This window comes from Onychostoma macrolepis, chromosome 16 (genome assembly GCF_012432095.1).
Source record: "Onychostoma macrolepis isolate SWU-2019 chromosome 16, ASM1243209v1, whole genome shotgun sequence".
NCBI classification, from domain to species: Eukaryota; Metazoa; Chordata; class Actinopteri; order Cypriniformes; family Cyprinidae; genus Onychostoma; species Onychostoma macrolepis.
In genome coordinates this window covers 18265163-18282272 of record NC_081170.1, presented here as the reverse complement: position 1 = coordinate 18282272, position 17110 = coordinate 18265163, and the positions used below count along the sequence as shown (strand labels likewise).

The window sequence follows — 17110 nt, the reverse complement described above, 5'->3', positions numbered from 1 at the left end:
TATTGATTTCTATTGGTTCACCAAACTGGAACTTTGGAGCAAAATTAAATTCGCATGATCTTATCTGTCTCCTGAATTTGCATATACATATGAATGGAAGACAACGGAATGGAAAGTGTAGTGTGACACACCCATTAACTCCAAGTACAAAACAACTGAAATGGTATGGCTGGACCTTAAAAGTGCAGTCTATCAGTGCAGTCAGAGGAGTTTGACAAAATTGACACAGAAGTTACTGAAAAAAAGCATTTTGGTTGTGTTTGTTAACGGTTATTGGCTCCAAGGGGATTGATTTGATGACATTTAACACAAAAATATGCAAAAATACAGAAAATCATTTTCATAGCACTGTATTTAAAACTTTTTGAAAAGTACTTTCAGTACTTTTTACAACCAAGTAACCTATAGGGTCAGTATCAAAATTGTGTGAAGCTAAATTGAATATGAAAATTACATTTCTTAAATATTTAACCTTTGTCATTGACCAATTATCACACAACCAGTGCATAAATCAATGACTGTTATAAAGCGAATGAACAATACAGGTTAAAAGTATAAATAGTATGATATGTAAGTGCAGAAACAGTAAATCCTGTTCTATAATGATTACATGATTTATTTGATATAATATTTTTGTGTTCTTCCCTCAGCACAATAGCCATGTGCTGTACTTGTTATTGTTTACTTTCACATTACTTCAGAAAAAAAAAAAAAAAAAAAAAAGGTAAATCATAACAAATATCAGTTTAAGAAACACATAGGGCACACATGTGGGATACTGACATTCACCATCATTGCTAGAAAACTGTAACATCCAAATAAACAAATGTTATGTAGTTACAGATCTGTTTAATTACACACAGACTTTACGTAATATCTCAGTTCAGTTGGAAGTGTTTTTTGTTTCGGGGGGAATGATTCATGGTGACTCATAACACTGCACACCTTCTCCTTTGCCTGACTGTCCTCATGAAACCAGGGTTTCTTCAGCAGCGTTTCTGCAGCTCCGTGTGGAACAGCTGCCATCTAGAGGAGACAAACAGACCTCCTGATATGCACTTAAGGTCAAAACATTTTTGAAGACTGTGACTTGTAATATAATTACAAAAAACCATTACAGTAGAAATTAATCTGCTCTCCTATTAATTTGCTATTCACTTATTTAACAAATTATTCACGAGAATTTCAAATTACTGAAGATAAATTAGATCATCAGATAAATACAGCTTGGCCAAATGAATAAAAAAAAAAAAAAAAAAAAAAGGAAAACCCTAAAAATAAACAGGAGCTGACTTCGCTAAATTATTGTGATGACTGGCTCCAGATTCACTTTCAAATAACACGTGTATGAAACAGGAATTTTCACTATAAAACACGTGGAACACACACTGTTTGAAAAGCATTATTTTTTAACATTTTATTTTTGTAGCTCATTTTGCCGTAGAAAAATGGCTAAGACAAAAGTTCTTCACAGAAGATCGTGATCACTTCACAAAAATGTGAAACACTCAAATTACAAAGAAAATGACATTCCTAAACAAACAAAACTATAATTTAAAAAATAAAAATAAACAGATTGTTCGGTTTTGGCAGACATGATTTAAATCTGAAAATATGAAATTAACAGAAAACCATCAGAAACTAGAGAAACAAAAACAAAACATTTATCATTACCACAGAATGTGTATTGAAACTTTTAAAACTTAAAAAAAGGGGACAAAATGACTTTACTATTAGAACTGAATTGAAAAAAAATATTAATTTTAAACAATCATTAAAAAAAAAACAAAAACAAATACATCTGAAAAATACTTAAATTATTTAAATATAAATATTTCCAGCTTTTCGTATTTTAGGCTATTTTGATTCTCTTGCATACCAATAAGAGGATCAATAATTATGTGAGAAAACAAACAAATGATGCTTATATCTATATTAGATATAAGCATTAAAACAATATTGTTTTTTCTTTTCCTGATAATATGAATATTCCATGTTCAAATTTACAGTAAATAAAATATCTTAAGAAATCCTCTTTTAAAAATTAAACAAATGGTTAAAAAAGACATTAAACAACACTAAGGATATTGTTTTCTCTATAATCAATGCATTATTTCAGACTATCTGAAAAAACAAAACAAAAACAAAAAACAGATTGCTTAATTGCTATCTGAAAAAAAGAACAGATTGCTTATGGATATGGATCACGAAAAATATTTTGCATATTCCCTCATCAAGTTAAACAAAACGAACACTTTCGTTACATATAATTCACATACCCAAATAATAATGTGAAAAAACAAACAAATAATGATGTTGAATGAACCTGATTAAGTGCCTTATTAAACGCAAACACACAATGACTGGGAAATGACTGATCATGCCCCACAAGTGATGAACAGGAAGTAGTTCTTTCTCTTCCTGCGTGGTCCAGGCAGGCCGTCACTCAGTCACACAAATTCCAAATTTCAAATAAAGCTGAACAAAAATTCCAGGATATTCCAGAGTTCTGACAGGTTGCTTAAAGTCAATACAGCAAAATCATTTTTAAATGCTGTGGTCTGGCTTTGGTTTCAATGTATTCCTTTTTTCAAAGAGAGGAGAAAAAAAAAAATAAAAAAAAAATAAAAAAAGTTGTTGATCATTGGATATGTTAGTGATCACATGTATGAATGGTCACTCTGTCCCTGATCTTCCACTCAGTAGTACAAACCGCAGGAGCGGGAGCTTCATCCTCCTCGTCTTTGGCTCAGTTTGTTGTACAGTAGGACAGAGAGGGAGCAGGGGCTTGTAAAGGAATGTCTGACTCTTAAGGACAGATGGATTAAAAGAAAATGAACAGTAAGATAAGCTCTTTGAAGGTAGATTAGTGTCGCTCTGTTACAGAGTGAACTTTTATCAGAGCAGACAGGAGTAAGAAGCCACTGAGAGTGGACAGAGAGAGAGAGAGACTGCCAGAAAGGAAATGGAGGGATGGAGATTAATAGCGTGACAAAAATGACAGAGCAAAGGAGTACGAGAAAGAGAGAGAGTCTGTCGATCTGTGTGTGTGTAATCCACAGAAGTAGAACAAGCATTTACTGTAATGCAACTGGTTATGGAGGAATATCAGCCGCAACAGAGCACTTGTTTTTAGGTTTTACATTTTAAAAAGGGATATTAGAGAAAATAAGGCAATAAGAGGAAGATGAGGAGGAGAGAAAGTCGTCCGACTGTCATCAGATGGACAGCGCTGCTGTGTGACGGTCTCACTGTGGCTGTAACGATCATAAAAAGTAAAAAAAAAAAAAAAAAAGAAAAATAATTATAAATGTAAAAACACATATGCAAAGAAAAAAATATGTAATTGTTTTTGCCCATTTTAACATTCACAATCATCTTGTATCTTTTATGTCTCCTCAAAACTAAGAATGCAGTTTTATATTAATAAAAATGAGTGCTGTCAAAAGATTAAAATCGCATCAAAAATAAAAGTTTGTTTACATAATGTACAACATTTTTCTGAAATTTATACATGCATGTGTGTGTACTTATTTATACATAAATATACACAGTACACACACATTATGTAAAAATCTTTTATTTGGTCAGAATTAAAACCATGATAAAAATAATCAATCTTTTTTATAATTATTAATATAAAAATCACACACAAACACACACACACACACACACACACACACACACACACATATACATACATACACTTATTTATTTGTATTTAACTATTTATAATTAAATAATTTGCTTTAATGAATAAAAAAAATAATAGGAATTTTGTTATTCTGTGTCATATTATAAACCAAGGGAAAAAACTGTATGGCAATAAACACTAACCTTCTTGTCTTGATGATTCAGCTGTTGCTAGAGGATATAAAAAGAGGGAGAAAGAAAGACAGACATGTGAGGTCCAAGTACTTTGTACATTTTTATTTATTTATTATTTTTTTTTTGAAGAACTACAACCTTGTAACATCATTCTTGAGAACAAATGAGGAGAAAAACGCACAGAGAGACATTTACCATTACTCAGGCAGAAACATACTGAAAAATTACTAACGGCTGCTCAACCCCAAAATACATCCTCAATGCAAATTCTCTTAAAGGTCGCACACAGAAAGATAGCAGAAAAAAAAATGAAGGTGGAAGGAGATGAAAGATTCTGCAAGAAACAAAAAAGTGGACTGGGAGGATGAACAAGAGAAAGGAGCGTGGAAAAGGAAAGATTTAGAGAGGGAAAAGGAGCAAGAGATACAAGACTGAACAGAGAAGGGCCACAAAAGCAACAAAGATAGAGTGATGGAGCGAAACACTGGAGAAGACAGAGAAGAGAAAAGACGAGAGGAGGAAGTGTGAGAAAAGCAGAGGGAGAACGAACAGGGAAGCCGAGAACCTGAAAGAAGGTCAGACGCCAAAAGGAAAGAGACGAAAGTGGGAAGGAGGGAGGGAGTTTGTGTCTGAGTGTCACTCTCTCAACAGGGGGTCAGACTGAGAAACATAATGGAGAAAAGATGAATGGAGAGAGAGAGAGAGAGACATATCGCAGAAGTGGAGGAAAGTAGAGCGTAGTAGACTAACTATAGAGCGAGCTGAAATTAGAAGACAAGTGTACAAACAAATAGGTAGTTCACACTTAAGATAAACTTTGAAAAGAATCAACATGAAAAAAAAAAAATGTTTTAAATGAATTTGAGTGGTATTCTATGACTGTGCACTTTAAGATTTTCTTTTTAAATCAGCTTCTTGCCTTCATTAGGTATGTTTGTTTAAAATGGACAAATAACAATAATAAAAAAGGTTTTAAAGTTACAATTCATTTCATGTACTTTATCAATTAATCTGCTCATACAAACGGCATGTATAATAATTATAAAATATTTGGAAAAATGATTCGTTTTAGACTATAGCACGTCACACCGCAGGACATGTCAGTTTTCCAAAAGCATTTCACGTCAACTAATTGATTTTGCTTAACGAGCAGCCAAGTTAACACATATTAATTCAAGTTAGTTTAACCCATTATTAACACTTGACCAAACGGAGAGATAAAATCCTTCATTAAAGGTTTCATTCAGATATGCCTTCTTTTGATGAGGACAATGACTTTTGTCAATATTTACAGTCAAGAAATGAGAGAAAATGTGTGCTAAAATGAAACTGCCTCGACTGAAAAGAACTACAAATGAGCATTAAAACAATAGAAATGTATCAAATTAAATCATAGTAAATTAAAAGTGCTAAAACATAATTTATAAACGTAATGCATTTATAATGAACCACTATTCAAACATTGTTCAACTTCATCATATATAGATCATGTACATTTACATACTTTTATTCAAAGCGACTTACAAATGAGGACAATAGAATTAATCAAAATAAAAAAAAGAGCAATAATATGCAAGTGCTATGACAAGCCTCAGTTAGCCTAACTCAGTACATATAGCAAGGATTTTTAAAATAAATAAAAAGAAAACAAAGAAATAGAATAGAAAAAGAAGAGAAAGTTAGTTTTTTAAAAAAAAGGAAAACAAGCAGTTAGAAAACAAATAGCTTTTTTTAAATTCTATAATAAATAAAAAGAAAACAAAGATAAAGAATAGAGAAAGCTAGTGTTAGAGGCTTTTTAAATAAAAAAAGAAAACGAAACAAATTGATAAAATAGAATTAGAATAAAGAGTGCTAGAGTTAGAGGGTCAAATAAAGATGGAAGAGATATATGTTTGTACCATTTTTTTCCACATTTATCTTTCCACAAATCAAATCTTGGCAAACAGAAAAGTATGAAAAAGAATTTTCCAATTTTAAATTCATTTGAATACTAAACTAGTTTACACGACAAGGGCATGAAATGATTCATTGATAATTGTTATAGATTAAAGGATTAATCTATAATTGTTTTAAACAAAAATAAAATTAATAAATAAACAAATTATTAATATGATTAAAGTAATTGATATAAAAATACTTTTTACAATACACACAAAAAAATTAAAAAAAACAGCGTGCAATGTTTGATTTTGATATGCTGAGACGAGTCTCAATTAAACAGTTGTTTACATAACATACAAAAAAAGTTAAAAAACTTATTTTATATTTGTATATTTTTTTATTTTATTAAATATGTATTAATTTACAAAGAAATGGTAAATTTAGGCATGTAAACTAATGACAAAACCTTAATCAGGCATTAAATAAAATTATGATAAATAAAACTTGATATGATTATTATTGAAATGTTCTTATCTTCTATAATTACAATTAAAATATACCAAAGTACATTATATGCATAATTTTTTTTTTTTTTTTACATGTTGTTTTAAATAGAAAAGTCAGCACTTCACTGGAAAAAGGGAAAAAAGAGAGAAGATAATTACGGTCTTGAAGAAAAATGTATTATTTGGACAAAACTTTAAACCTATTTTTCTCTCTTACTGAAGTTAATGAAATGTTTGCTTCAACAAAATGGCAGTTTTTTTTGTTTTCAAGCACAAAATGGCTGCAGATGCACTTTCCTTGCATAAAACATGGCTGCCAAGGTATGATGCAGAGAACGACTGGGAAGAGGATGCGAGAGATGGAGAACAGACGAGAGGGAGAAAAGAAGAAAAGAGGGCTTCCCTGCTTCATTCATCCCTGCAATTTTACCCTTTACTTGTTATTGCAAAACGAAAACATTCGACTGACATGCCAAAAACGTAACCGTATTTTTCCTGTTTATATTTTCCGAAAAAAATCGCTCACTTCAAGAAAAAACTACACTTGTGTAAAGGCACTGAATTCGTTTTTTTTTCGCTTTGGAAAAATGCTCTGGCGAATGACAAAACTAACAAGGCGAGAGAGGTGAATAAAAGGGGGAGGACGAGGTATCCACTGAGGTGGGCAGCGCAAAACGGACAGAGTTTCGGGTTTTTAAAACAATTAAAAAGATTGAGAAACGGACAGAAACTGGAAAAGGAAATGGTGTGCTCACAGCAGGACCGAGCGAGTTAAAAAGAGTAGAAAAAGACAGGGATCAATTAGAGAGAAAGTAGAACTGACTGAAATGGTTTTTCACAGCGGGGGAGAGAAGGACCAAGTAAGACGCTGAATGAGGGAGAGGAGGGAAAAAAACAACAGCAGAATTAATGTTTTGACAAGTTGCCCCGAGTAAGTGCAGGGAGCGGAGCAAAGTGAATAGGATGAAAGACGAGGGCACCCGGGAGCTGTTTTCCATGAGACGCCGCTCAATCAAGACCGAATATTGGCGACTTTTTGTTTTTGTCGTGCTTTTATAGTTTGAGCGAGGTGTCTTGCTACCGAACTCCAGGTATAAACATCACAAAGCTTTCATTTTCTTTCTTCTCATTCTGCGATACATAAGATTGAGGGGATGGATTTAACTGCGACACATTGCCAGCTTTTGGGGATCCTTCAAGCGTGAGACTGTTGCTGTTCAGGGGGAACCATTTGACTGTTACACTCCATGAATCCGTCACGCTCTTTAATGAGCGCTACATTCAGTCATTTCCTATTTACCAGACTCCTAATAATTCGCATGCAGCTCAATACATTTCAAATGAATAGAAAAGCTTATTTCACAGCATTAACCAACCTTGCAACCAACTTGTGACTGGATTCCCTCTGGTATTACTGATCTATTTGCAGTCCTTAGCTTGTTCTGTTTCCCATGAGCCTGGTCATTAAGGCTCAAATGACCTAGCGAAATGAGCTCGACTTAATTAAACTTTAAATACAGCTTGCTGCTGGTGCCGCGTGACTGAGATTTAGCTCCGGCTGTAATGTTGTTTCCGCGGCTCTGGTTCTGAGGCGAACGTTGACAGGACCCTCAGTCCAACACGGACTGTCAGATAAAAGACCTGCCACAGGAAGGAACCGAAGTCGGTTTGTGGCACTACCAGGAGGGACAAACACCAGCTGTGCAAAACATGCCCTGGCGCAAAGTCCTGTCACACACCTCTCCTTTCGTTCGTCTTTACATACAAATGATCAGAGGAAAAGAGCACAGGAAAAATGCTGTCAAGGTGTGCAAGGTATGAGGAAAAGATGGAGGGTGGTGGAGAATGCGGAGATATGTGAAAGCAAATGAGGATAATAAGAGCAGGTATTCATTTTAAATGTGCTTGAATAAAATACATTTTAGTTGATGTCAGGAAGGGTTGAACCATGGTCAATGGCAATAAATATTACAATTTAATGCAAAATGTAATATACACACAAAATTGCTGAATTTAAATAAACATTTATTTTACACAACAGATACAATGGTATCTCTGATGTGTAAAATAATTAGCTTGTCATGGACGTTGAAATGTTAATTGGACTAATCAAAAATAAAAATATTGTGCATAAATAAAAAAGTAAATCAATTATTCTGCTAAAGAAAAAAATATATATATACTGTTCGAAAAAGAAATAATAAGAGATACAGAACCTCCAAAAGATTATGAATAAAATCTAAATAATAACAACAACATTTTTGTATGATATTATATAATATTACATTAAATTATATTATATTTTATTGTATTATATAACACATTCTTGAAAAAAAACTGTTAAAGTACTGCTAAAATTATATGATATTATATAATATTCGATTACATTATTATAATATAATAATACAATAATATATTATATAACACATTCTTCTTACTGCACAAAAATATGCTAAAATGTGCATTATACATTGAAAAAGAAAGAAAGAAAAAGATATACTGTTTGAAAAAGAAATAAGAGATACAAAACCTCTCCAAAATAAATATCAGTCATTTAAAAAAATAAATAGTATTTTGTATTATATGATATATAATATTAGATTAAATTATATTTAATTTTATTGTATTATATAACACATTCTTACTGCACACACACAAAAAATGCTAAAAATGTGCGTTATACCTTGACAAAGATGAAAGAATGAATGAATACTTATGTTAATTGGCCAACCAAGCACAGCTGTCAACTAAAATGCTTAAAAATGGTCAAATATATATGTATGAATATAAATAGACAGGTCTATAACTATTCAGGAACATGATGCAATGGACAGATGGAATGGAATATGAGGAGAAATCCAGAAATGGACAGAGTTTGAAGAGAGTGGAGACTCAGAGAAAGTGCAGTGGATAAGACTCTGATTAGTTTTGCTCTGGTAACGACAGATCATAAAAATGAGGGAGGGAAGGAAAAGACTAAAAGAAACAGAGTGGGGGAGATTAGTGCCACTCCAGGAACGACTAAACACTAGGAGGAGAAAGAAAAAAAAAAGGAGGGAGGGAGAAGCAGGGATGCTACAGTTTAGTCTGGATTAGTTTCGGTCAGAGAACAGAAAAAGAAGGAAAAAGATAGAGAGAAAGGGAAAGAGAGGATAAAAGAGATGGACCATCTGAAGCGAGAGCATGAGAAGAGGAAAATGCACAAAGACGAGGAAGAAAAGTTGTCATTCCACGCATTCATTAAAGCATCTAGCACGGATAAAGTAAATGTTAGTCCGATTGAATGAAGAACCTTTTCCTCCTCAAAACAACAAAAAACTCCATCTTCCCTTATCAAATTTTGCTCCTAAACTAAACAACATCCACCTCAGATCATGATGTCTCACATACAAACATTTCAAATCAATTGCACAAGCATTTTCTGCTCCAACCACAAACTAGAAACTAGAGATTTCTCCCTGAAGGTTGCACAACACATCTCCTTAAAAGGCTTTAAGAATTTGATTTCACAACAGAAAGTTTGTTTGATTTACTTTATGTGGAACAAACGCAATGATAACCCACTTTTCCAACTATGAAAGAGTAACTTAGATATTTAAATACAGTGCTACTGATCTCCAATCAAACTAGCCTGTAACAAACATAAAACATTTTCATAGCTCAAGTACAAATGGTGTCATGAAAAGTTAGAGAGAGTGCGAGAGGCCAGAAGGCAGGTTTGGGGCCGGGACAGGACTTGGATATTGGGTTCGACAGCTTCTGAGTTGGTGTGCGTGTCTGTGCATGTGTGTGAAGCAGGAGGTGGAATTGGGTCGGACGGCTTACGGACTGGACTGCCATTCCCACTCTTACTGGGCGGCATTCCCTGCTGATCCCGCATCAGCCAAGCCGAGCGGAAGGTCAACATAACTGCAGGGGTCTGAGAGCCAGCCTCGCTCCACGCACAGGACACGCACACGCACACATACACACACACACCATGTTATAGCAAAAGGAAAAAGAATGGCAAATACTTTAAAATGTAATAAAATATCAACTGACAACAGATTATAATAAATCTGATTTCGTTGCTACTTACAATCTACAAAAATATACATACAAATTCCTGTTTCAGAACAAATGTATTTGTCATCATTTAAATTTATTTTTGAATTTATAAATATAAAATGTAATTACATTTAAATTCACTTGACTATACATATTGTATTTTTTTCTACTAAAATATACATACAAATTCCAATTTCAAAACAAATATATTTTTCATTATATTTACTGTAAGTCATAATAATAATAAGTTTGTTTTTGTACATGCATTGTATAAACATGATTTTGTTTCTATATTATTTATCTACCAAAATACATACAATACAAATTAGAATTAAAAAAAAAATTATTGTGATTTAAATGAATAACAATAATAATGTATTTGTTTTATATATTATTATATTGTTGTATTATTGTTGTTTTGTATATACACATTGTATATACATACATTGTATATACATTTGATTTTGAAGCTATATTATTTATCTACACAAAATGCATAAAATGCAAATTCCAATTTCATAAAATGTATAATTTTTATTAATGTTTATTATTAATAATTAAATAAATATAAAAATATAAATGTGTTATCGCATATATTAATATTACATCATTATATAATATACATATATTCTGATATATAATTATATTAGTAGTCAACAGAAAGTTTGGATTTTGTCGCTATATATATATATATATATATATACATATATATATACTTACAAAATACAATAAAAATGCATTAGTTTTGTATTTGTTATTGTTGTTTATTTTGTGTGTGTGTATTGTATACCTATAAAACGGAAACATTCTCATTTGAAAATAAATGTGTAGTTTTCCATGTACAGCAACGTAAGGCGAATTTTTAGCCCAAAACAAGTATGCGACTTTCTTTACCATTTATTTTGCTATTTTTATCTGCATTTTAACCATTGCATCAGAAAAAAAACAAAAAACAAAAACAAACAAAAAAAAAAAACAAAAAAAAAAAAGAAGAAAAGAAGAAAAGGATGAAAAATCCAGAGAAAGGGTGAATGCATTAGCAGAAGAGGGGAAATGGGAAGATGAGGACAAATCTGCAGAAGGTAGGCAGAGAGGAGGGAAAGTGCGAACGAGCGAGCGGTTGCGTGCAGAGAGAGGGGCATGTCTGATTGCGTGAGAGGGTGTGTGTGGGGGGGTGACATGCTTTATTTCCCAAGGAAATAGTGTGGACAAAAAAAACCTAGAGGATGAAGAGAGGACTGTACTTACTCGGTGGACAACACACATTGACTCGTAGTTTCATACATGGGAGGGGGGGTCCGTCGTCTGTGGATAGTGCTGGAAGGAAAGACAGAGAAAGAGAGAGAGTAAAACATGAGACTGATGTCTTTGACACTGGGAAAGAGGAATCTAAATTTGTTGCCACCAAATCGATGCTTTAGACTGCTCACAGAAAACACAAATACACACATAACCCAGGGCCATAAAAAGACTGCTTGACTCCGATGGAATGGCTAATCCATTAGCGCTAGCAGCAGCTGTAACGGGCTCGTTAATGCTGAGCTCGGCACGACCGACTGTGAGCCGTTCCACAAATGATGGACACTCTGATGCAGTCAGATGGGCTCTGTGCAGACATTCACACTTCATAAACTTACATGATTACACCGTTACAACATTATTTACACACTTGGAGGTCATATTTGCTTTCAGCTCATCTCCAAGTGTGATCCAAGCATGACTGCATATATTCGTTCTGAACAAAATTCCACAACACAGTTGCATTAAAATGCTCAAAACAGAGTTTCCTCAGTGGGGAAATTTTTTTAATTAAACGTGCTCTGATTATGAGACATTCAGGACCCTGACGATAATGTGTATGTATTTTACATTACACTACACTTCTGCTTTGTTCTTTACAGCAAATTAAAGGTTGTGTGAACGTTTAAGCCCTTTAGGAAGCCAGTTGATAGCATATAATGATATTCATTTAAGGCTATACTGAAACTGCAGCTTGTTCAACTGCAGTCAAAAGAAGCTTTTTGAAAAAATGAAACACTGAAACTGAAAAAAAGGCCTCGAAGTTGTATGATTGAATTTTGAGTCATTTAATGTAAATTTTCACACTATGTTTTTATTGAAAGTTGAGTTCAATCTGTCTGACAGATTATAAGAGACCCAATTTCAAATTTTTTAAAACTATATTCATCAGGCACAAATATTCAGGAAAATATTCAAATATTAGGGTGAAAACATTACACTGCATTTTACACTAAATAGCATCAATAACTCTAAAACACAATAATGAACAGCTCTATTTAATTAAATACTACTGTATATTATTTTGTAAAATTCATAATAGAATAACATTGTGTTACACAATAAAAAAGAAAAAGAAAATAACTTCCCACTGGTAAAAAAATATAATAATAATAAAAAAATAATAATAATAATAGCAGAAAAGTCATATGGAAATGATTTGTAGATACATTTAATGCATGAAATATATAAAAGGCACAAACCAAAATGGTTGCATATCAGACCCCATGAGACGACCATCTCCATGTCAAATAAAACAGCTTTTAATAGGCTACTGATGAGTTTTTTTCTCATGAGTGCACACCATTTTAATGTATTTTGCAAAAAAAATGTCATTAATTTTTACATTAAGGAAGAAAAAAATCCTCAGTGCACCTTTAAATTGAGGTCTCGTTCTGCTAGAGCCTGCTGCTGGAGTTTTTAGCATGCTACGTTAACATCAAGGGTAAGTCTGACATTACAAATGTAGATACAGACAGAATTCATGTATATGAATACGTGTACACACACACACACACACACACACCCTGCAACATAGCACATGCTCTATAATGCTGTGTGTTTACACATATTCATACCTCATTAGCATCAGGCCATGTTATGAGCGTTGTAAAACTATAATGAATCTCTTCCCAGAATCTGAGCAGCAAGTCTGAGGTAGACATGCTTAAATTCAGGCTTGAGTGGGTCTGCTGTTTTAAAGAGCGTCTCTGGCTCCACGTTTAATCATAACCATAAATCTATAACAGCCATTTCAGTAACACACACCACAGCAGCGGCCATTTTCATCTAGTAGAGAAGCTTTTAACCGAACGTCTAACAACCGCAGATACATCCATTTAGTATGCGCAGTAATTTCACATTGACGATAATGAGAACGGCTGACTCCAGTGGGGCTCTCTCTCTCTCTGTGTGTGTGTGTGGGGTTATGTGTGGGTGGTGTGCGTTTTGGTTTTCTGAACCCCATAGGCATTCGGCCGTACCTTTTGGGTTTGTGTTCATTGCATTTGAGCAACTGGATTTTAAAGCAAAAGTCTGAGACCACTAGTAAAACTGCCTATTTTTTTTCTTATTGAATGCATTTTTTCTTTAAAAACTATATAGCCAGCATAGAAATTTAAGTGGGAAGTTTAATTGAAAAATGGACATAAATTTGTCTTGGTATTTGGTATGGAGGGTCAACTACATGATTTACATGATAAACACAAGAAAAAATAATTTTTAGAAATCTAGTTTAAAATGCGTTTCTAGAAAGTGTACTCTTTGTGTTCATGTTTGTTTCATGTGGTTTTGAAATTCTTTTAAATACCATTTCAGAAAACTTTAAAATTGAATTGCTTTCAAACATGTTGTGTGGTTTAACCATCAAGGAAAAAGTAAAAATATATTTTACTTGCACAATAATCTCTCTAAATATTTTTAAAAGTAGTATCATGCATTAATAATTCATAAATATCATAACATTTCTGGGGATGCGCCACATGACATTTCACAACTTGTACTAAACCAGCATGTCATAAAAAGTCATAAGCATTCCTGATTTCTTCTGCATGTTGGTTGCACCATGACTTTAATTTGGCAGGCAATGTTTTTTTAAATATTAACAAGCAGTTTTGCACTTTTTCACATTTAATATAAAAATATATTTATTATTTCTAAGAAATATTTTTATTAAAAAAAACATTAATTTTAATACAAACTAAAACACATAGAAGTGTATTCAGTCAATGTATAAACTGTATGTACATTTTTAGTGCATCTTTTAATATTGTGTCATTGACCCATGCCTCTCTGTTGAATTAATTACAGTTACACTGAAGCTGCATGAACTACACACGTTTGTGCAAAACTTGATCCATGTTGTTAATCTAAATTGAAACAAGCCAATGGTAGAAACACTTACAGGTACTTCCTGTATAAAAGTGCAGTTTGTCTTGAAAGCATAACTCTTTAGTAGTTATCTCTTCCATTTCATCCTTGCGTGCAAGAGCATTCGACTCTCGACACACAGACTTAAACTACAAGTTGAATTTAGATCGGACACACTGATCCCTTGTTTTCAGCTACAGGATTGAGCTTAAACAATTAAAAAGACAGACACATTGTTACGCTTTCTTTGAAGTGAACAATAGACAAACACACACACACACACACACACACAGAATATTAGGGCAGGGGTGGGATCGTGAAGTTTGACACAATGGCTCTGTGCTGTGTATACACTCATGCTTGAACAATGCTCTATTGTCCAGGTCAACACTGCTGTAATTTATGTAAAGATACTTTCCCCCCTTTCTGTCTCTTCCTCTTTTTCCCACCCTCTCTCTGGCCTTTGTTGTCCCACTCTTTCTTTCAAGGAGACTCTTTCCTTCTCTTCTACTCTCTCCCTTTCGACCATCATCCTTCACCCTCGAAGACCCTGCAGACCCTCTGTCCGCCACTCCACGCTTTCATTCGTTTTTCATTAGATAAACTATAATCTAACATAAAAATTAATTCAGCATCAAAATATTAAAAACACCTAGTTTTAAAAATAAAATATCTGTATCTCTACAGAGTGATTTTGGTCTACAGAGTGACCTTGTGAACTGTATACAAAAATTATAACCATAATTTTGACTTAATATTTAATTTATATTCAATTACCTATAAGAAAAACTATTTTTTATTACAATTTTTTTAATTAACTGCAAACTGTTTAAATAACTATTTTTAATGACCAAAACCCTAATATTTAGCCCTAATATTTCATATTTTGCGCACAACCATGTGCATTACAAAGGGCATAACACTGCTAACAATTGCAACAGTGTAGCAACACTTGCGATTCTCATCTCAACAGTCCATAAATTTAGTTTGACCTCCTGAGGTTAATGCCAACATTTTCTAAAGGTTAAGCACCTTCTTTCACTGACCACAGGTTAAAAAAAAACAAAAACAAAAAAAAAATTATTTTTATAATTTTTTCCCAAATAAATATTAATGAAAAATGCCTTGTGCGCTTTTCTAACCCAGAGAGAGATAGAAGAAATGAGAGGAGGGAATTGAAAAGCTTTGGCCTGAAACCAAAGCTGTAAAAACAGGAAAACTGTCATGTAATTTTATGGCCACAGACCATCTTTCCTTTCTGGAGCTGAGAGGGTGAGGGCGGAGCCAAAAGCAAGAAAAGGAGCATTTTCACTTATACTCATGAATATTCATATAAATTAAAAAGAAAAAAAAAAAATTAAAATAAGACAATAACACAAGCAGATAAACACAAAAGCACAGTCCAGCTCCTGCTCACCAGTGCAATAACTAAATCAAAGTTGCTGTACCTGAATATGTTTTCATAACATTACATACCATACTACATGACATAGGCTGTATCATAATTAGTACAAATGTATCTGTTTAAGGTTAAGCTGTCACCCTGATTGACGTTTTTGTGTATGTTCTCCAACACCGCAGCTCACTTACAGCTATAGTAGTAATGGCGTCCGGGCAGGAATTCAAAGCCCAGGGAGAAGGGTGTGAAGCGCTGGATCTTTTCAGAGAATCTGACAGGGCCATAGGGAGCGAACGGCTGGTTGCACTCCCATCTCTTAATGGCCTCTTTAGTCTCCACACAGCCCCTGAACTGGCCCTCAGCCACCAGGTAGAGAGCCAGAGTCTCCACAGGGCCGCTAGACGGGGGGTCGGCAGGATAGTGTGGACACAGTATATCCAGATAATCACTCAGATTGACCTGGACAGAGTAATCATCTCCTGTTAACCTGAGAGCAAGAGAGGAGAGAGAGAAAGAGTGGTATATTAGAGGGTGTATTTCTATCATCAGAGAAATTCATGGCCACAATCATTAAAATTGGCATTTTTCCAAGTCCACAGAACAGACTTCAGATGCGTCAGCAAGATCTGCACTGAATCACACTCGCGTCGGCACTCACTTGGCTGCTCTGTGGAATATTATTAGGAGTTAGCGATCAGTCACACAGTCACTGCTGGGAAACAAATGCTTCAACGCATCAGAAAATTAATTATACCTAATGATACGGACAGAAGGATGCAGCGACAATGTGTAACTGTAAAATAAAGATTAAAGTTAGGCAAGCTACGTAAATTAAGTAAGTTTTAGGTTAGGCTACTCAAGTGCACAGTAATGCTGAAAGGAAAGAGAAACCCATGAGGATTTCAGTAAGGTCAAAAGATTCACACAGCAGCAGATACGGACCATGGCTCTCAATAACAGCTTCATGCTAATTAGTGAGACTTTCATTCTTCACTTGCCGCACACACAAAGTCAAAAGTCAAGTTGCACTAATAGGGGAAGAATTAGCATAGAATGGCCCTTAGTGGCTTGGTAAATACATTCACGTTCCCATTTGTTTACACACAGTTGACTTTAAAAAGGAAGTGTGTACAAGACACCATCAATAAAAAGAAAGGGAGAAGAAAGAGACAGAAAGAACAACAAAGAGCAAAATAATACAAATTAATAAAAGAAAACATTAAAGGGTTAACAAAAAGGAAAGAAAGACAATGAAACAAAGAACGAATGAACAAAAGAA

The 17110-nt window shown here is 33.7% G+C and overlaps 1 protein-coding gene across 3 annotated transcripts in view; it reads right to left on the bottom strand.

The window, feature by feature from the left end:
- Positions 1-364: 364 nt before the first annotated feature.
- si:dkey-246i14.3 (ephrin A4) overlaps positions 365-17110 on the bottom strand; it is a 52828-nt gene continuing 36082 nt past the window's right edge. For 2 of the 3 annotated variants that reach the window (XM_058748060.1, XM_058748061.1), the window contains 4 exons: positions 16023-16318; positions 11514-11582; positions 3838-3864; positions 1292-3257 (listed from right to left, as the gene is read on the bottom strand). In XM_058748060.1, coding sequence (XP_058604043.1) covers positions 3160-3257; positions 3838-3864; positions 11514-11582; positions 16023-16318 — 490 coding nt within the window. In that variant the 3' untranslated portion in view covers positions 1292-3159. Of the gene's footprint in view, positions 1027-1291; positions 3258-3837; positions 3865-11513; positions 11583-16022; positions 16319-17110 lie in introns of those variants that run through there. The other variant, XM_058748062.1, reaches the window with a different exon arrangement.